Source organism: Trichosurus vulpecula, chromosome 2, assembly GCF_011100635.1.
Source record: "Trichosurus vulpecula isolate mTriVul1 chromosome 2, mTriVul1.pri, whole genome shotgun sequence".
NCBI lineage: Eukaryota > Metazoa > Chordata > Mammalia > Diprotodontia > Phalangeridae > Trichosurus > Trichosurus vulpecula.
The window spans coordinates 52,587,521-52,609,749 of record NC_050574.1 but is presented as its reverse complement, the minus strand read 5'-3'; the positions used below and the strand labels follow the sequence as shown (position 1 = coordinate 52,609,749).

At 41.1% G+C, this 22,229-nt stretch overlaps 1 protein-coding gene across 1 annotated transcript in view; it reads right to left on the bottom strand.

Moving 5' to 3' along the window:
• Positions 1 to 14,201, bottom strand: part of MICOS10 (mitochondrial contact site and cristae organizing system subunit 10) — a 45,107-nt gene extending 30,906 nt beyond the window's left edge. Inside the window, exon 1 of the mRNA XM_036746960.1 lies at positions 14,022 to 14,201. Coding sequence (XP_036602855.1) covers positions 14,022 to 14,085 — 64 coding nt within the window. The 5' untranslated portion in view covers positions 14,086 to 14,201. The remainder of the gene's footprint in view (positions 1 to 14,021) is intronic.
• Positions 14,202 to 22,229: the final 8,028 nt, after the last annotated feature.

Below are 22,229 nucleotides of genomic sequence, written 5' to 3'. Positions count from 1 at the left end.
AATCATCTCTTTTTCAGGCTAAACAGTTGCAATTCCTTCAAATGATCCTAACTATGGCATGGTTTCCAGTCCCCTAGCCCTCCAGATCACTGTCCTCCCTAAAATTGATAGGATCTGACGTAGGGAGAGGACAACAGATCTTTCACTTACTCATTCTGTACATTATACCAATCTTATTCAGCCTAGAATATTAGCTTTTTGACTGCTGCATCACACTGACTCATACTGGACTTGGAATTCACTAAAACTCTCAGATCTTTTTCACAGAAACTATAATCTAGCTATAACTCCTCTATCCTGTACTTATGAAGTTGAAGTTTTAGCCAAAGTAAAAAACTCTACATCGGCTGCCATTATATTTATTTATTTATTTTCAGTTTTCAACATTCACTTCCATAAGCTTTTGAGTTTTAAATATTATCCCCCTCCTTCCTTCCCCTCCCCCCTCCCCAAGATGGCATGGAATCTGATACAGGCTCTACTTACACATTCATATTAAACATATTTTCACATTAGTCATATTGTAAAAGAAGAATTAGAACCAATGGGAGGAACCACAAGAAAGAAGAAACAAAACAAAACAACAACAAAAAGACAGCAAATAGTCTGCTTCCATCTGCATCCAGGCTCCATAGTTCTTTCTCTGGATGTGGATAGCATTTCCCATCACGAGTCTTTGGGAATTGTCTTAGATCACTGCATTGCTCAGAAGAGCCAAATCTATCAAAGTTAAGTCACCGCACAATGTTGCTGTTACTACGTACAATGTTCTCCTAGTTCTGCTCACTTCACTTAGTATCAGTTCATGTCTTTCCAAGTTTTCCCGAAATCTGTCTGCTCATCATTTCTTATAGCACAATAGTATTCCATTACATTCATACACCACAATTTGTTCATCCATTCACCAACTGATGGGCATCCCCTCCACTTCCAATTCTTAGCCACCACAAAAAGAGCTGCTATAAATATTTTTGTACATATGGGTCTTTTTCCCCTTTTTATGATCTCTTTGGGATACACACCTAGAAGTGGTATTGCTGGGTCAAAGGATATGGAGTTTTATAGCCCTCTGGGCATAGTTCCAAATTGTTCTCCAAAATGGTTGGATGTCATTATATTTCTTCAAAAATAAAAAAAAAAATTAATCTGTCCCTCCCCCACACACCTCCAATTAAGCAAATTTAAAAAACAATACACACTGAAAAATAAAGCCCCTGATACACAGCTACATAGTCCTGAAAAATGAATTCCCACATGGGCCATGTCCAAAAACGCACGTGTCTTTCTTTGTTTTCACTTCATAGCTTCTCCATCAAGAAATGAACATTGCATTTTATCCTTCTAGACTTGTGACTGACCATTTCATTGACTCGTTATCATTGCATAAACTGTTCTAGCTCTGCTCACTTAAATCTGCATCAGTTCACAGGAATCTTCTCACTTTACTCTAGAACTGTCTATTTCATTCACATCCCCAATATTTAGCACAGTGTCGGGCACAAAGGCTTATTACTAAATGCCTAGTGACTTGATGCCTTCATCATTTCTTACGGTATGATAACATTCCATTCCATTCACATACTGCAATTTGCTTAATCATTCTTCAAGAGGATCTCCCCTTGATTTCCAATTTTGGGCTACCACAAAGAGTTCACACACACACACACACACACACACACATGCACATGCACATACATATAGATATATTTGTACATATAGATCCTTTCCCTCTTTCTTTGAGATACTGCTATTAGATTTCATTTTATTAGATTCAACCCACCATCTAAACATGCCAAGATGATCTTTTTTGCATCTCAAATGTCATTCAATAGATTAACTATGCATTTTCAGCTTGTCATCACAAGTAAATCTAATGGACATACTTCCTATCGCTTCAAAAAACTATGGCCCCTCATTTTCTCATCCCTTACACCAAGCCATCCAGGAGTTTAGATACCCTAAAACTGATACAGAAGAACACCATCATCCAGGCCCTGCCACTAAACTAGGTTGCAAGGTCCCTTCTAGTTCAAACATTCTATGATATTACCTCTCCAGAGGTTTTAGGATTTTGTCACTCCCTATCACTATGCTTGAGCCCAAGTAAGATCTAAGATTTGTTCTGAGAGTAGGCATCGAAGTCAGCTGTACTTCATCAAACTCAGTTATCCAAATATAATGTGGATTAAACTGGGCTTTCTTGGTGGTAGGCCCAGTTTTGCCTCAAGAAGTAGCTCTGATAGTATGTCAAATGTTTTCTACTTTCATTACTGAGAACCTAAGACTTGCACATACTTAAATGAAAATTACTTACAAGAAAATATTTACCAAAAAAATTGTAAATCCCTTTAATTAAATGCCAAAAGAACATAACAATTAAATAAAGCCTGATAAAAATTTTAAATGAATTCGCAAACTTAGTAAACAAAATTATGGTTGTTCACATGAAGCAAATGGACATGGCATTCATAAAATACAATATTCCTCACTCTATTTTAATTTCCTGCAATGAGACTGTTATCACAACCTAAACCAACATCATGTTCAACTTGTTTAAATACAAAAGATTTTTATGGTTTATATTGTTTGACTGACTACCTCCAAACACTCCTTAGAAATCACTTAAAATTTCCTAATAGGAAGTTACATATACAGCTGAATTAAAAGGTTGGTAAAATGTCTAGAAGTATTCAAGATCAAAAAAGAAAACTGGCAGAATCCCACAAAATGCTTAACTTCAAATGTGTAAGTACTTTAGACCCAGGCACCATCCAACTGCTTTGTCCAAAGTCAGAAATGATCTCTTAATGTGCTAAATCAAATGGTATTTTTTCAGTGTTCATCCTTCCCAACCTCTAGTTGTTCACCTCCTGGACACCCATCTTCTCTTACAGTTTCTGTGACACTATTCTTCCCTCGTTCTTCTCCATACTCTTCTGCTTGTTTTTCATCCTAGACGAACCCATTCGCTAAGGATGTACCTTAGGGAATGCCTGGGGTCCTCCTCTGGTTTCCCTCTATACTAGAGGCAGCTAGGTGGAGCAGGTGCATTGGGCCTGGAGTCAGGAAGACCTAAGTTCAAGTCCAGCTTCTGACACTTTCTAGCTACAAGATCCCGGGCAAGGCAAAACCTATCTGCCTCAGATTCCTCATCTATAAAATACAGTTAACAAGAGCACCCACCTCCCAGGGCTGTTGTGAGAATCAAATGAAATAATATTTGTAAACTACTTTGCAAATCTCAAGGTACTATATAAATGCTAGATGTTATTATTATTATTAATATTATTATCTCACTTGGTAATCTCATCAACTTTGACAGATTAAATTATAACCTGTGAAAATGATTCCTAGATCTACATTTGCAGGCTGTTGGGTTTTTTTGCAAATATTTTTGTTACACACACACACATACACACACACACACACACACTTATTTTTAGTTTTCAACATTCACTTCTCTAAGTTTTTGAGTTGTAAATTTTCTCTCCCTCCCTCCCCTCCCCAAGACAGCATACAATCTGACATAGGCTACACATGTACAATCATATTAAAGCTATTTCCACACTAGCTATGTTGTAAAGAAGAATTAGAACCAACAGGAAAAACCATGAGAAAGAAGAAAAAAAGAAAAGAGTATGCTTCGATTTGCATTCTTGGAAGTGGATAGCATTTTCAACATCAGTCTTTTGGAATGACATTTGCAGTTCTGATACTTCTCCTGAGCTTCAATCCTACATGACCAACTGCCTTTACAATATTTCAAACTGGATGTCTGGTAGGCACCTCAAACTCAACATGTTCATAAGAGAACTCCCCATTTCTCAAATTCCCTATTACTCTCAAGACACCATGGCTCACAACCTAGATTCCTCATTTTCACTCACTCCACTTATCTAACCAGTCCATTGCCAAATATTATCATTTCTAGCTTTATGTTCTCTTCTCTCCACTCACCCATCCACCATGCTAGGACAGACCCTTATTACCTCTTGACTAGACTTCAGTAGCATCTCAAATCTCTCCCCACTCCAAACCATACTACACCCAGCTGGCAAAATGTTTCTCCTAAAGCACAGATATGATGTCACCTCCTTATCTCATTCAATAAACTACAGTGGCTCTCTACTACTTCCAGGACCAAATCTTTATGCCTTTGTACTGGTTGTAACCGCACCTGAAAGGCTCTCCCTCCTTACCTCTTCCTTAGTTTCCCGGACTTTCTTCGCCTGAGTTCTGCCAGCTGCTAGTCTTTTCCTCTCTGAGATTACTGCACATCTACTTTGTCTATGTCTAGTTGTTTACATGTTGTCTCCCTAATTAGAATGGGAGCTTCTTGAGGGCAGGGGTTGTTACTGCTTTTCTTTGAATCCCTTAGCAAAGTGCCTGGCACCTAATTAAGTACAAGACTTGTTGAATGACAAGTCTATAAAAGACTCAGTAGGTAACCTGGGTTGCTTAGTATTCAAGACAACAAAAGGGTAAGCAGAGAGATGAACTGATTTCCTCCAGGTTAAAACTGAACGAAAATGCTTAAAGAATACACAATGGACAATTTACAATTAAAACACAAACAGATGTTGTACAAGATAGTGTATGGATCATAAGATTAACAGCTAGAAGGGACTTCAAAATACCATCCAGTAAAATTCCTGTTTTGACTGTGAATGGAATAGCAATTCAAAGTGGTGAGACAATGTGGGCCAAAACAACCTCAGAAATGTTCATGGAGAACACAGGTCCTAAGCTGAGCCTTGAAAAATAGGCAGGATTTGGAAAGAGAGTGTGTTTGGGGAGGCCAGGGGTGAATGGAAGGAAAAGTTGAAAGGGTGAAGAAGTACTTCACCTGCAGAATAATTTGGATCTCCTAATCCTCCTGACTTTCTTAGCTCCTACTCCCCAGTACCACAATGCTTCTGGCTTTGGCTTACAGTGTTCTCAACACCTAAATTATCTGCCCCATCCTTCCCTACTTCTAACTCAAAATTCAGCTATACCAATAGATCTTCATTGATTTGAGGAAACTGTGCATGGAGGATAAAGAACTGGCTTCAGAACCAGGATGATGTTGGTTGTGTGAGCCTGGGCAAGTCACTTGACCTCTAAGAAACCCAGGCCACTCTGACACTTTAAACCATCAGAAAGTGCTGACTTGAACTGATCGAGGGATTTTCCTCACCTGGTAGTTTCCTATATCACTGAAATCACAAGTACAGTTCACATCCCTGTTAACTGTCAAGCCATTCCTCTACTATATTAAAGTTATGAATTCTGAGCTAAAAGGTACCTTAGGTCAGACCATCCTAACCCTTCATTTTACAGATAAAGAAACTGAAGCCCAGAAAGGTTAAGTGATTTGCCTTGGGTCACGTAGGCAGTATTTTTATTGTTCAAGACTATTTCTATGTGAACCTCACTGAAAAAGTTGGAAAGAGCAAGACATTAATATGACTGCAAGAGGGCAGTCAACAGAGCACCAAACTCTGAGTCAAAAAGAACTGGGTCTAATTCCTCTGTCTGATATCTATTTGCTGTGTGACCCTAGATGAATCACTTGCCTTCTCAGTGGACCAAGTTAACTCTTTAGGACTAAGGTGAAGGGCATCGAGGCATGGCAGTCTTCCAAGCAAGATGGCAGCTCCTCTCAAGCTCCACTCAACTCCCATCTACCTATTCCAGCAAAACTCTGAAGTTGAAGCAAGTGGAATAATGATCAAGAAATCCAATAAAAAACTATAGGAAATGATTTCTTCCACTTTAGAAGTACACAGTAGGTCTGCCAGAAGGCTGAGGCCACAGTAAAGGGGACCACCTACAAAACCCATGCCAGCACTGCCCAGAGAGACAAGTGTAATCAGCAAAGCTCATTGCCTGAAGGCAGCAAAAAGATAGGGCTCACTTAGAGAAAAACCAGGATGGTCAGAGAGCCCCAGTGTGGGGGCTGTGTTAATGGGCAGTGACCATCAAGGTGCCACAGCATTCAGAAAGGGACAGCCCACGGCTCTGAAGTCCCTAACACTGTCTTAAGACACCAAAGATGCTTCTGAAAATCCAGATCCAGAGAGTTCTAACCATGGAGTGGTGGAAGAGGTCAGTACAGAAACCTGGGGGACTCAGTGGGACCATGCAGGATCAGCTACCCCGTCCAAAATTAAATCATGGGGTAGAGACTGGCCTTAGCACAAAGTTGTGATTCAGGAACTAAAGTTGGAGAGAAAACAAGAACCAGTACAAAAAAATTATTGTAGATCTGGAGAGCTCCAAAAGAGAATAATTTGCTGCAAAAGAGAGTCAAAGGAAAAAAATGGACTTTCTGCAAGGACTACATAAATATCTCTAAGAAATGAAGCAAGAAATAAAAACTCTGAAGCAAAGAACTGGAAGAATTAAATACCTTAGAAGATGGATTCCTGAAAATTGTAAACAGACCAAAGAGAAATCAATGACCCCATGAGACAAGAAATATCAGAACAAAATAAAAAGCAACTGACTTGAAAAATAGGCCAAGAAGAAATAATTTAAGAATCATGAGACTCCCTGAAAATCATGATATTAAAAAAAAAAGCCTGGATACAACATTTCAAGAATGAAATATAAATGAAATGAAGATTTCAAATGAAAACTGCTCAGAACTACTTGATCCAAAGGTCAAAGTAAAGACAGGCAGAACCTACAAGTTAACGGGGGGGGGGGGTGAGTCCCAGGAATGTCAAAATCAAAATCTAAAGCTTCTAAGGCAAAAGAAAAAATACTACAGGCATCCAGAAAGAACTACAGTCAGGATCACACAAAATTTGACAGCTTCTAGTACACACAAAAGGAAATCCTGAATACTACATGGCAAAAGAAATAGGTTTAAAATCAAGAATAACTTACCCTGCAAATGTGACCATTATCCTACAAAGAAAAAAATGGGACTTAATGGGATAGAAGTTTTTCAAACTAAAGCTGAGAAAGAACTGTGAAATACAAACACCAAAGTCAAGAGAAACCCAGAAAGGTAAATTTGATTCCCCCAGATTCAAAGCTAGGTTCCTCCTCAGCAAGCACTTAAAAGAAAGCCAATTTTGAGAAAGTTGCTAAGATGTGGAGACTTCTAGGCATTTTGTCTATTGTGGTATTTGGCCTTTCTTATCAGTGAGGAAATGGAAAGCACTGGATCATTTCAAAACTTGAAGACAGCTACAGGAACTCGAACTCATTAATGCCTTTCCAACCTAATTAATCACTGGAGTACTGGGAATTAAGGACCACTGCTTTTTAAACCAAGTTCCTTCAAATTCATCTCACACCTGAGTATGATTCTGTTTCAGACACATCAGGCACTTTCTCATATGCATATAATTTTTTTTTGGCGGAAGGAATCCAGATCTGTTTGTCATGTGGAAGCATTTCTCATATAGAAGCTCCCTCCACTGACAAGGGATCAGCAAACCATCTGCACCTTAAATCCTCCAACATTGAGCTTTCTGGGGCACAGAGAGGTTAAATGGCTTACCTACGGAGCCTAGGAGGCTGATGGATTTCTGTATAGTAACAGAGAATTAGGATTAGAAAATAAGCAAGTCTGGAAGAGGGAAGGGTTGTGGGGAAAAGATAATGAGTTCATTTTTGGACTAAATTGTTGAATTTAAGATGTCTGTACAACATCTAGTTGAAGATAATAGTGTAACATTAATGAGATTTGAAGATCTTCCCCAGCCATAAATAGGCCTCAAGTGGAGCCCACTGGGGGAGGGATTTGCCTTAGGATGAAGCTTGCTTGTAGGAAGGCTCACACCTTTTGCGAATTTCTAATCAGGCACTGAGTCATGAGAGTTGTAAGGCTCTCTGGCTCTGAGAAGAGTATATATACTCTGAGGTGAGGTTTTGCTTTGGGGGCTCACTCGTTGGAAGAAAGTTCCTGTGATTTGGCCAGAGAAGACTCTGGATAGACATTAAGGAGCCCCGCCCCGCTCCTCCCCTTTGAAAACCCAGATGTTGGTGCTTCTCTCTGGTAACTATGTATATATTGCTTTGGTAAGACAGATGGATCTCTCTGTTGATCTGTGCTATTTTCTCTGTATTTTCTCTGCTTGTCAATATGTTCAGGGTGTTGACCTTTTCCCTGAATTAAGTAAATGATATCTATCTATCAAATGATTAAAGTAAGATTGTTGACCCCTTTAGAAGCTATTTTTCCTTTAAAAGCAGATCAAAGAACCTATGCTAGCAGGCCATCCAGGGTATGCTAGGGTGTTTGCCATTACAAACAGGCAGTTGGACCTGCAACACTGGTGATAGGAAGAGAGGGTAGGGCTAGATACATAGATTAGAGAATAATTAGCATAGAGATGAGGGTTGAAACCATGGAAGTTGATGAGACCACCATGTTAAACACTATGGAAAGAAAAGAGAAGAAGGCCCAGGGCAGAGCCCTATAGGATACCCAACATTAGTGGATGGGGTCTGGATAAAGATCAAGCAAAGGAGACTAAGAAGGAATTGGACAGCTAGGAGGAGAACCAAGAGAGAGTAGCTTATCATCTATGACCTTGGAGATTATCTGGGGAAAGGATTCCTGACCTTTTTTGGGTCATGGCATCTTCTGGCAATCTGGTGAAGCCTATGAACCTCTTTTCAAGACACCGTTTCTAAATACATAAAACAAAATATACAGGATTGCAGGAAGTTCTCACTTTAGGTAAATTCTGCAGACTTCTATGTAAAGCAATTTTTGCATGATGCAAATTTGCCTGCAGACATGAGAAAAGGGGGGTGGGAGACAAAAAAGGGCCACACACCTGTGGAAAGAGAGGGCCAGCACATATTTCAAGGACTTGAGGAGGCCAGAGACAAAGAAAAAAAAAACAGGAAGCGGAACATAAGGGGACTGTGGCCAGATGCATGGAGGCTGGCTGGAACCAAGAGAAAGAACAGTGGGCAGATACGTTGGGATTGGACACAGACAAGAGATGACAGGCAACATGGGGGGTAGGGGGGTGCCAGGGACAGACACATGGTACCCAAGAGCAAGACGCAAGGGTTGGACATGGGATAGGCTGGTAGAGTGGGGCAAAGGTCTCCTCTCCTACACCAGATGTCTTAAACCAAGTCCCCGATCCGGGGCAGTGGCGATTCCATTCTTTTGCTTCTACTTGTAGGGTTTGTTGGGCTTTTTAAGGTTTTTTTTTTCTTGGGAAGGGGGGGCAGGCAGAGTGCCAAGCTGAGGAGCAGCAGCAGAGAGCAAGCACAACACTGTACAGTAAAGTTAACATGGGTGTTTTTTTGGAATGCAAGTTTCTTTCAAAATTCTTTACATAAAGATGAATTGGTATAATGCAAATTTACATAAAGCAAAAACTGTCTATACAAAGGAAACCAACGTATTGAAATATAGTTCTCAATATATTAAAAAAAAATGGGGGCAGCTATGTGACGCAGTGAGTAGAGCACCGGCCCTGAAATCAGGAGGACCTGAGTTCAAATGCGGCCTCAGACACTCGACACACTTACTAGCTGTGTGACCTTGGGTAAGTCACTTAACCCCAACTACCCTGCCCCTCCCCCCAAAAAATAAGTTCTTGGCCTCCAGATTTAGAAGCCCTGAGTTAGTACAACAATCTCCCCACTTCACAATACACCCTCTGCCCCTTAGATGTAAGGAAAAAGTGAAGTAACTTGACTGTGATCACTAAGCTGCTATCCCAGAATAAATGGGAACCAAGCCCAAGCTTTCTTACCCAAAATTCCTTCTTTTGGACCATATCCTCACTCACATGAATCATCGGCAGGTTGCCCAAGGGACTCCACAAGGGAATCACATGTAAACGTCCTGGCCCAAAGGAATGCCATGGGCCAGGTAATATCACAGGTCATTTTAGAAGGTGAGATGAATTTCTTTAATTGTTAATAAAGCACTTTCCTCCTAATAATCTTGTAATAGAGGCTGTGCAAGTCCGGTTATCCACATTTTACAGATTAGGAAAACGGGACTCAAGAGATTTTTGCCCTACCTTCCCTAGAATAATCAGCATTCATGTCAAAGTCAGAGCTGGAACTGTCATCAGGCCTTCCGGCTTCCTAAAGCACAGATGTCACCGTGTCATCCCTCTTTCCTACTCCCACCTCTACTCTCTATGGTGTACTTCTCACCCTTCTTGACAGCAGCTTCCTCCCTCCCCCCCCCACCCCCGAAGCTAGGTGGTGCAGTAGCTAGAGCACTGGGCCTGGAGTCAGACCTAAGTTCAAATCAGACCTCGGAAACTTACTAGCTGTGTGACCTTGGGCAAGTCACTTCACCCTGTTTGCCTCAGTTTCCTTATCTGTAAAATGAGCTGGAAAAGTAAATGGTAAATCTCTCCACTATCTTTGCCAAAAAAAACCCCAAATGGGGTCACAAAAAGTCAGGCATGACTTATACAACTGAACAACAGAAGAATGTAAGTTCCTTGTGTGTAGGGAGTCTTGTTTCCTAATACTTTTCTCCCTGGTGTGTCAGCAATGCCTGACACATAGCATTATCTACCTGTCTAGCTAATGCAATGAAATACTAAGTCTTCTCTCTGACACTTAAAACCATTCACTATCAGACTTCAGCCTATCTTCATAGGTTAATTACCTTTTCTCACCTCATTCACTCTACCCCCCAGTCAAACTTGTCCTACTTGCTATTCTCTGTATAGTCCATCTCCTGCCTCCAGGCCTTTGCACAAGTTCTTCTCTGTGCCTGGCTTACTCCATTCTCTTCTTTGTCCCTAGTAACCAAGAACTTCCTTCCCAGCACAGCTCAGGTGCTACGTCCTTTAAGGGGCCTTTTCTTATTGCCTTGGTTCTTACTGCTACCTTATATCTATCTATTTCGTATTTACTTATCTATGAGCATGTTGTTTTTCTTACTCTTCTTCGTGAAGAAAATATAAACTTCTTGAAGGCACTCACTGTTTAACTTTTGTATTTATATTTATATCCCCCACTGTTGTGCACATAGCAGGTACTTAATAGAGGCTTGGTGGGTTGATAAAATTCTAGTACTTTTCCCACTGTACTCTGATGTCACGTTAAACCTCTAAAATATCCACAGAGGAAGTACAGCATAATGAATACAGGCTTGGCCTTTAGAATTAAGAAGCCTTCCGTTCAAGTCCTGTTTCTGGCAGACTCACTTTGTCTCATCTTGGGTGTCTCCTGGACTACAAAAGCCTGTTGATTTCACCTTTGCACCAGCTCTCCAATCTGACCCCTTCTCTCCTCTTACACTGGCACCACTCTGGTGCAGACCCCCATCACCTCATGCCTGGACTGTTGTAATAGCTTCCTGCCGCAAGTCTCTCCCCACTCCAGAAAATCCTCTAATTAGTCATCAGTGATTTTCACAAAAAGTATATCTGACCATGTCATTTTCCTACTCAACAAACTCCAATGGTTCCCTATCACCACCAGAGTCCAATATAAAATCCTGTCTGGTATTCAAAACCATTGATAACCTGGTCCTCTCCCCCAACTCTCTGGTCTTCTTACACCTTACATCCTACTTCCCACCTACTCTTCAATTCAGGGACACTGGCCTCCCTGCTGTTCCTCAAACAAAACACTCCAACTCCAACCATAGCTGTCCCTCATGCCTAGAAGGTTCTTGCTCTTCATCTCTGCCCTCTGGCTTTCTCTGGCTTCCTTCAGATCCCAGCTAAAATCCATCTTCTACAAGAGGCCTTTCTCAAGCCTTCTAAATGTGCCTTCCATTTTTTGATTATTTCCTATTTAACTTATCATAGCTCATTCACACATAGTTGTTTGAATGTTGTCTCCCCCATTAGACTATGAGCTCCTTGAGGGCAAGGGCTGTCTTTTGCCTTTCTTTGTATACCCAGTGTCTGGCACATGGTAGCTGCTTAATAAATGTTTACTGACTGACTGATCATAAAATTGAACCCAGACAAGATCATCAAATTTAACCTTCTCTTTTTATCATGTAAGAGAAAATATGCGCAGGGTTAAGTAGCAGCATTACTAGAATTTGGCCACCCAGGTACCTAAAATCCACTGACTTTCCCACTACAACACACTGCTTCTCTATGTTCTTTAACACGTTGCTTCTCAACTGAAATTGCTCTCTCCAAATCTAACAGCCTCAATCCTCTCAATCATGCTTGTCCTCTCTGGAGCATGACACTGCTGACCACCTTCTCCCAGATACTTTCTCATCTGAGAGTTTTCGTGACCCTACTCCTTCCTGGTTCTCCTCTTACCTGTTTGCCTGTTGCATCTCAATCTCCTTTAATAACTTCACATCTACATAAGTTTCTGTTCTCCCTACATTCTCTCAATTGGTGACCTCATCTGCTTTGAAGGGTCCATTATCATCTCTATGCAGACGATTCCCAGATCTGCATAGACAGCCCTAGTCTCTCCTGACCAACAAACTAAAAGTCTGGTAGCCATATCAAACAGAACTTATTATCTTTCCTCATAAACACATTCTTCTTCCAAACTTCCCAGTTACTACAAGGGGCCCACCCTCCTTACAGGCAACCAACCTCACAACCTCAGTGGCATGCTCTAGCCTTCACCATCACTCTCCTCACACATCAGGGGCCAAATCTTGTTGTCCCTCTCTACATCTCTAAACTATATCTCATTCTCTCCATTCACACAGCCACCACCCTAGTTCAAGAATAGTTGCCCATTTGTGTTGTCTCAAATTTCTCCCCACTCCCATCTATCCTCCATGCACCTGCCATAATGATTGTCCTAAACTGCAGGTTTGACCATTTCCTCCCTTTCCAAACGATAAACTCAGTACCTCTAAGAGAAAATAAAAGTGTCGCTCTGTAGCATTTAAAGCTCTGATGCCATCCAGTCTTTTCAGTCTTCCTAAACATTCTTGCACTCCACATACCATGGTCCAGCCGTACTGGCTTACTTTGCTGTTCCTCACATAAAATGTTCCCTCTCCCATCTCATGTCTCTGGATTAGCTGTACTCATATCTGGAATCAGTCAATCAACCAACAAGCATTTATTAAGCATTTACTATGTGCCAGGTGCCGTGCTAAGTGATGGAGATACAAAGAAAAATTTTTTAAAAATAGGCCCTGTTCTCAAGAAACTTACAAGCTACTGAAGAAGGCAATAAGGGAAGTCCATAAACAGGTACAGAAAATGTATAGAATAGAAGTAAGGAAAGACAATAGACAGTGGGGAAAATCAAGAAAGGCCTCATATAGAAGGCTCATATAGAATTGAGCCTAAGAAAGCTAAAGATTCTTAGAGGCAGAGTTGAGGAGAGAGAGCATGCTAGGCAACGAAGCCAGTGCAAAGACACAGACCTAGGGAAAAATACTGTCACAAGAGACCCAGGGAAGAAAGAGCATCCAGGAGAACAGGGGGCATCGGTACCAAAGCTTACACAGAAATCCAGAAGGAGGCCAGAGAAAAGGTCACTCGGCTCAACAATGAGGAGATGACCGCCCTCGCTCCTTGGCATCCCCCTGAAGCCCTCCGCCCCAGCTTTCCCACAAAGCCTTTTCTGGTGTCCCCCCTTACCCCCCCCCCCCAGGCGACAGGGCCTTCTCAAATCACACCGTATTCATTCTGGACATCCTTGGGCATGGGAGTGCGGTCCCCCCCATTAAACCCTTAAAGACAGTGGCTGGGGCACTTTTGTCCGTGTCCCCATCACTCGGGAAGGCGCTCAGCTCCCACCGGGCACTGAACAAATATTTACTGACTGAGTCTTCTCTCAGGGGACCCCAAGAAGGTTACAGTCCTTAGAACGTGGGATGTCAGACAGGGGAGCGCCTCAGAACGCACAACTCTAAGCTGGGAGGGGCCTTAGAACACAATGTCAGAGCTGGGAGGGCGCTAGGAGATCTCTATCAGAGCAGTGACGGTCCCAGGGCCCTTTGCCGCTCCACAAACCCACGCGGCCGTGTCCTGCCCCACGCAGGCCTCCGGGCCAGGCCTGCAGACCCGCCCACGGGCCGCGCTGCCCACCCTCCCCGGGCCTGCCCTCGCCGCCTTCGCTCGGCCCCGGCCCCTTACCCAGCTTCACGACTGTGTCGGCCAAACACCGGTCCCACTTCCTGCCGAGGTCTGTGTCGGACATGTTCCTTCGCAGCAGCTGCGGCCCCTCCAGCTTCAGTTTCAAGTCGAGCCTCAGCTCCCTCACAGCCGGCCCGGGCGCCCTGACACAAGCAAAGTCTCGCGAGAGGTCGGCCACCTTCCGCTCTGAGCTCAGAATGAGAGGGCCGGCGGACCAACTATCGCGAGATTGACCCGGTTGGCTCCGCCTTTTTCCGGATGTCCTCTCGGTTTGTCGTCAAGGTGACAGACTGTGAGGCGGCCCGGCCTGACCTTGGAGCCTGGTTTAAAGGGAGCCCAGTGACAGGCGGGCTTGTCAGTGAGGTCAGCGACTGGAGGCCTCCTCGTGGCCCGGAAGCGCCCTTAGTGTGAGTGCATCCCACGTGCCCGCCGCTTCTGGCGCCGGGAAATGACAAGTTCATTCATTCGTTTCATTCACTCTTGTAAAGAGCCGTAACAGAACCATCAGCCATTTAGCCCTGGTGAAGCATCAGATGGCCCCAGACAGGGCTGGGAGGGAGCTTAGAACACAGGATGTCAGGGCTGGGAGGGCCCTAGAACACTGAATGTCAGGGCTGCGAGGGCCCTTAGGACCACAGGATGTCAGAGCTGGGAGGGCCCTTAGAACTCAGAATGTCAGAGCTAGGAAGGAAGCTAAAAAACCACCTCATAAAGTCCAATATCAGGTCAATTCTTAGAGAGTTTCCAGTTTGACAGGACCTGGCAAAACTTGTATCATCTTTGCAATGTGATGCATCATCAGAGTGCACTGGTTCTTACATATTAACGGAGTACGTAAATGATAATTATAGCACTTACAGGTTTAAAAGTCAGGTTGGTTCTCAGGACACTGCGACATGGGAATTCTTATTTTCCTCCCTGTTTTAAAAATAAGGAAACCGAAGCCTAGAAAGTTTGAGCTCCTTGCCCAGGATCACCCAGTTAGTAAATGTTAGAGTCAGAATTCTAGCCCAGCTGTCTTCTAAATGCTAGTTGAGGAGTCTTTCCACCAATACTATGTTTCTACTCCAACAAGCTACCATTTTCAGTTCTTCTCTCCTTACATTTGCTTTGTAAATTCCCTGAACACAGAGACCTTGCTGTATCATTACCCCCACAGAACTTGAAAAGAGCTGCAAATCCAGAAAGTTAATGACTTTATTTGAATTAAGGATTTTCAGTGATGATAATGACTGATGTTAAAAATGTTAATTATCATCATTCTAAAGTGGACTATAATCCAGTTGGTCAACAAGCCTTTATTAAGCATTTATTGTATACCACGTACTTTGCTAAACTCTGGGGATACAAAAAATATGAAAGGGGGACAAGTTATTAAGGTCTTTAAAAGCCTAACAGACCATTATAGATTTGATCCTGGAAATTATAGGGCGTTTATGAATTCTGGGGCACATAGATGGATCTATACTTGAGGAAGATCAATATGACAGCTGAGACTTGTGGCTATTGCTATTGTGCAGATGGGAAGTGATAAGGACCTGCACTCAGGTGATGGTAACATCAGAAGAAAGAAGGGAATATACAGGAGAGCGTCTGTCTAGAAGATAGAAACCATAGGCCATGATGACAAATTGGATAGGGGACGTAAGAGAGAGTGAAGCATTAAAGATGACACTTAAGTCTACAACCTGGGGAACCAGGAAGGAAGCTAGGCAGTGGGGAGAATTTGGAGAGAAAGATAATGAATTCCATTTTGAACATTTTGAATTTAAGATAGCTATAGACATCCACTTTTAAATGTCCAATAGGCAATTTAACATGTGAGTGGAGATTAACAGAGATGTTAGGGCTGAATAAGTCGATCTGAAAATCATTATCAGAGAGATGATAATTGAATCCTTAGGAGTTGATGAAATGACCAAAGGAAATAGAATAAAGGGAGAAGAGAAAAGGGACAGATTGGCCTTGGAGGACACTTAGCTTCAGGAGGGGAGACCTGGATGAAGTTCTGGCAATGGAAACTGAGTAGGTGCAGTCAGATTGGTAGGAAGAAAATCAGGATCAAAGAGGTTAATGGAAACCTAGAAGGGAAAAAATGATCAAGGAGAAGATTGACTGTTAAAGGCTGTAGAGAGGCCAAGAAGAATGAGGATTGAAAAAGGCTACTAAATATGGCAGTCAGAGTCATTGGTAACTTTGAAGAGAGTAGCTTCTATTGAATGATGAAGCCAGGCTGTAGAGAATTAAGAAAAGAACGAGAGGAAATAAGTGGGGGCACCTATTGCACAAGACTTTCTCAAGGAGTTTAGCTGAAAAAGAAGAGCTATAGGACAGTAGCTAGTGAGGATGCATGGATCAAGTGAGGGTGTTTTGAGGATGAGGGAGACATAGATGTGTGTGTAGGCAGTAAAGAAGCAGTCAGTCAATGGGGAGAGGTTGGAAACAAGTGAGAGAGTGGGGATTATAGAAGGAGCAATCTGTTAGAGACAATGCGATAGAACAGGATCAGTTATACCAGTGGAGAGATTAGCCTTATCAAGGAAGAGGGCTGCCTCTTCTTTGAGACAGGGGTGAAGAAGGAGCGAATGGCAGAAGGCATGTGAGTAATATAAAATGAAGAGGAGGGGAGAAGAGGGAGTTCATGGTGAATGGCCTCCATTTTTTCAGTGAAATTCGAGGGAAACTACTAGGTCTGTATCCCAAAAGAGAAAGGATCTATATGTACAAAAATATCTATAGCAGCTCTTTTCTGGTGGCGAAGAATTGAAAATTGAGGGGGTGCCCACCAATTGGGGAATGGCTGAACAAATTGTGATATATTATTGTGATGGAATAATATTGTACTATAAGAAATGATGAGCAGGATACTCTAAGAAAATCCTGGAAAGACTTACATAAACTGATGCAAAGTGAAATGAGTAGAACCAGGAGAACATTATACACAGTAACAGCAATATTATGAGATGATCAGCTGTAAATGACTTAGCTATTCCCAGCAATACAATGATCTAAGATAACACTGAAGGACATATGATGAAAAATGTTTTCCATACCCCAGAGAAAGAACTGATGGTGTTCGAGTACAGACTGGAGCATACTTTTTTAAACTTTATTTTTCTTAAGTTTTTTTTGGCTGTGTTTTCTTTTACAATATGACTAATATGGAAATATGTTTTGCATGACTACAAATGAATAACCTATATCAAATTGCTTGCCTTCTCAATGAGGGGTGCAGGGAGGGAGGAAGGGAGAGAATTTGGAATTCAAAATTTTAAAAACAAGTGTTAAAATTGTTTTTTACATGTAATTGGGGAAAAATAAAATACTAAATAAGTAATTAAAAAGAAATATGAGGTAAAGTTCTCAGTTGAAAGACTGGAAGGAAGAAAAGCCATAAGAGATTTGAGAAGGGATGAAAAGATTGGGAAAAGCCACCATAGTGAGTGGGATAGTGAGTTAATTAGGAAATTGTAAAAAAAAAAATTGTCTTGTAGCAGAGAGAGCAGGTAAGATTGTGTAATATAAATTTGTAGGAGACTCAGTCCACCCAGGTGGAGGAGTAGGTCATGGGAAATGAGTAAGTTGAGAAACTAGGAAATTAGGGTGTTAAGGAGTATCAGTATGTATATTGAAATCTCCTTGTAGGAAGGCAGTTGTTGGTGAGAAGAGAAGACTGGACTGTGGGCATTGAACTCACTGGGGAAGGAAGGGAGTCATAGAGGTCCATACACAAGTTACCAGAATGATGGTTGGGTAGTAAATATAGATTAAGTAAACCTAAAAGGAGGAGAGGACACTGAATGATTATGGAAGAGGAAAAGCCTGGAAGTGACAATGGGGAGCAAGGAGTATTCCAACTCCTCCATTTTGACCAGTGAGTCATGGAAATGAGTGAGAGTACAACCATGGCTGGAAAGATTGGCCATGGAGGCTATGTTATCAGGAGGGTGCCAGGATTCAGTGAGAGCCATCAGAGACAGAAAGAGTGGAAGAGGAAAAGATTTAAGATAAGAGCAGGTCTGTTACCGACACAGTGAGTAATGTTAGAGTAGGATATTGAGATTTGGATTGAGGGAGGTGGGAATGAGAGAGTAGGGAGTAGGGAATGGAAAATTGGGTTTGAATAATGACAGCAGAGGTTTCTGAAATGCTGAAATGGGGAGGATATTACGGGGTGGGAATTTGTTCATTATTGAGGAATGAGTTCAGGTATCAATATCCCTAGGGGCCTGGCCTCAAGGTGGAGTCCTCTCAGGATATTAGGTGAGGGGAACAACGTGGGGAGCTGATGCAATGCAATATTTCCTTTCTCCTGCAAGTAGGTCCTGCCAGGCCAAGAGACCTCTGTCTCTTCCTATCCCCTGCAGGCATGAAGAGGCCAGGTGAGGAGACTGGGACATGATGTCCCTTGCAGTCAAGAAGGTTCTCCTTATCCAGAATGTTATTACAGCATGGAGATATGAGGGTTATCATTACATTATTTATAAGCAAATTATGGTGTGATATCCTGAAGAAAATGATTTTTGTCTTTCAAACAAACTTCACTGGAAAGGCTAAGTAATATGGCTAAATAAAATAACTTAAACTTTCTTACTGCCTGGTACCCGTTCATCATACAATATAATGAAAGTGAGTACTTTTATATTTCTACCCCCATTTCTTTTTTTAATTTATTTTGAACTTAAATAAAAAACACATTTCCATAACTTAGTAGATAAGAGGATTGTACATGAAACTGCAAATCTACTACGTACAACTTGCTATTCCTTTTAAAACTATAATAAAGTTATCATGTACTATTCTTTTCCCCCCTTTTTTTCTTCCCTCCCTCTCTCCCCCCCTCCAGAAAAAGCTACCATTAGACACAAATATATAAAATCATTCTATACCTACTTCTATTTATCAGTTCTTTCTCTGGATGCAGATAGCTTCTTCTTTCACATGTCCTTTGTACTTAATTTTGCTATTTAAATCAAAATGACTTATTCAACCAAAGTTGTTCTTAAAACAATACTGTCGTTACTGTATACGACATTCTCTTGGTTCTGTTCATTTCATTCTTCATTATTTCGTGCAAGTCTATTCATGTTTTTTCTAAAATCAATGACCTCATCGTTTTTTATAGTGCGGTAATATTCCATCACAATCAATTCATTTAGATATTCCCCAATTAATGGGCATCCCTGAAATTTCCAGTTCTTTGCCCCCACAAAGAGAGATGCTATAACTATTTTAGAACATATAGGTTCTTTCCCTCCCCCCCCCATTTCTAAAGACAGTTTTAGAAACCAAGAAATATGAGTGGTATGAAGGAAATATGAGTTAAGATATCTGGGTTCTAGTGAGGCCACTGATATGACCTCGGACAAATTTCAATCTTTCTCGGTCTTACTTTCCTCATCTCTAAAATGTAGGAATTAATCAAGATGATTCCCTAAGAGCCTTTGTGGTTCCAATGATCTGTTTTTATAAATTATCTGTTAATGGTACATCTAGCTTTCCCCAAAAAGCCCTTGGGCAAAGATCGGGAAAGTAAGAAATCAAGGTGATACCATCATTGACCTAGATGAAAAAGAAATAGATCAGGTTGGCAAACAGATCACAAACCATGGAGGCATGGTACACGACAGAAGCATGAGGACAGATTTAGTTATTCAAATGTCTGCTGCTGGAATTTTCTCTCTTTCCAAATCGGTGCTGCTAGTAAATTTCATTAATAATAGTTTTGTTTCATGCGACAAGCACTTATTAAGTACCTACTGTATGCAGATCATTTTGCTAGGCATTGGAGATGCAAAGACAAGAATAAGAAGACCAGCCAGATGGGGGAGTAGGAAGAAGCTGTTCAGTACTGCTCCCCTCTCACAGCTATTCCATAAAGACCTAGAAAATGCAAGAGACAAAGTCCTGATCAGAAATTTCTCATGCAATTGGAGTCCATAACTAGAAGACTATGCAAACAAGAAAGAAGGGGTACAAGGAGTAAGCAGTACTTAAACCTCATATTCATCTGAATTGGTCAAAGGAGGGGAAAACACACACACACACAGCTGAGTATAAAAATACATTTCACTCAACAAGGAACCCGGAAGGAAAGTGAAAAGGGGAGGGAGAGGAATAAGAGGGAAAGCATAGGAAGAAATAGATAGTAAAACTATGATAGTGGGGGACCTCAGTGCATGCCTTTCAGACCTAGAAAAATCTAACCAAAAAATAAGGCAGAAGTTAAGGACCTGGATAGAATTTTAGAAACGTTAGACCTCTGGTGATTATTGAATGGGAAGAAATGAGTATACCTCTTTCTTTAGCTGTACATGGCACTTTTACAAAAATTGATCATGTGTAAAGGAATAAAAATAAATGTAGAAAATTAACAAATGCAGAAAAGCAGAAACACTAAATATATCTTTTACTGGCCACAATAATAAATTATAATAAAGAAATAAGCCATTGAAGAAATGATTAAAAATTGAATTGAATTGAAGACTGAAAAACTTAATTACAAAGAATGAGTGGATCAAAAAATAAATCATAGAAAGAATAATTTCAGACCACTTGTCCTGCTGCAGCCCAGGCCTCACAGCCATCATCCAGGAAGAAACTCTTGTGGAGAAAGGGCTAGCCATGCCCATCAAATGTTAACCAACTGCCACACACAGGGTAGAGTAAGATAGACTAGCTAAAGCAGCAAGGCACCCCCAAGGGAGAGAAAGGAAGAGGCACATTCTGGGCAAATCAAGTCACCACCACCATCCTGACCACCATCTCCCCTCAGATCCTGATGGAGACAGCCCAGGACCCTGAACCTTAGAGCCTTAGAAATAGCAATGTTTCCTGCCTAGAGCCCTCAGCCATCATCCTCAGAAGCAATGCCTATGGAAATGCAGCCAGGCAATTGCTCCTGAAGGTGCTTCTGTCACAGCTATTGAAGACCTAGAAATGAAAGTTCTTGCTACAAAAGTCCTTGGCACTGTCAAATGGCTTAGCCTTCTAACCTGATACTATCTTACTACTGGAAATGACATTAAAGAAGAGGTATTATTATCTGTTTTGACACTATGCCCTAAAGACATGGGACTTTTCCATCTGACTGAAATCTTCCACATGTGTTGCCCCACCCCCATTTGAATGAGAGCAGAGACATTCTTAATTTTCTGTTTGTATCCCCAGCACTTTACATGGTGCTTTGCACATAGTAAGTACTTAATAAATGCTTTATCTATTCCTTCCTTTCTTCCAATTTGGGGGATGCTACCAAAGAAGTCCTTAGGAGAAATTTTATAGCCTAAAAACTTTCAGCAGCAAAAGAGAGAAAGTACTCATCAACAAATTAGGCCCACAACTACAAAATCTAGAAAAACGACTTTTTTTAAAAGCCACTTTAACACCAGAATAAAAATTAAAAAAAAAATTAACTTCAGCAAAGTTGCAAAATTTAAAATAAACCCATATAAATAATCAGCATTTCTGGATATTAGCAAACAAAACCAGGAGGAAGAGATAGGGGTATTCTATTTAAGTAGCTATAGACTGTATAAAATATTAGTCTACATATCATAACACGTACAGGAAATATATTAACACAACTACAAACATAAGTAATTGGAGAAATATAAGTTGTGTGTGTATAGCCTGAGCTAATATGATAAAAATGACAATACTACATAAATTAATTTACTTATTCAATGCCAATCAAACTATCAAAGAAGAGAGCTAGAGCTAGAAAGAATAGCAAAATTCATCTGGAGGAAGAAAAGGTCAAGACTATCATAGAAATTAATGAAAAATGTGAAGGAAGAAGGCCTAGCAGTACCAGATCTCAAGTTATACTACAAAGCACCAATCATCAAAATGATTTGGTATTGGTTAAGAATTAGAAAAGTCAATCAGTGGAACAAATCAAGTATACAATATACAGAACAAATGAGCACAAGAGCCAATTTTTGATAAATCCTAAGAATTCAGGTTTTGGAACATGAATTCATTATCCGACAAAAAATTATTGAGAAAATTGTAAAGCAATCTGAAAAAAATAGGTATAGACCAACATCTCATACTATATGCCAGAAAGAGCTCCAAATGGATCCATGACTTAGTCATAAAGAGTGGTATCAAAAACAAATTAGAAGAGCAGGGAAGAAATTACCTTTTGGATCCATGGATAGGGGAAAACAAAGGAAACGAAGGATGGAGGGGAAAAAATCATAA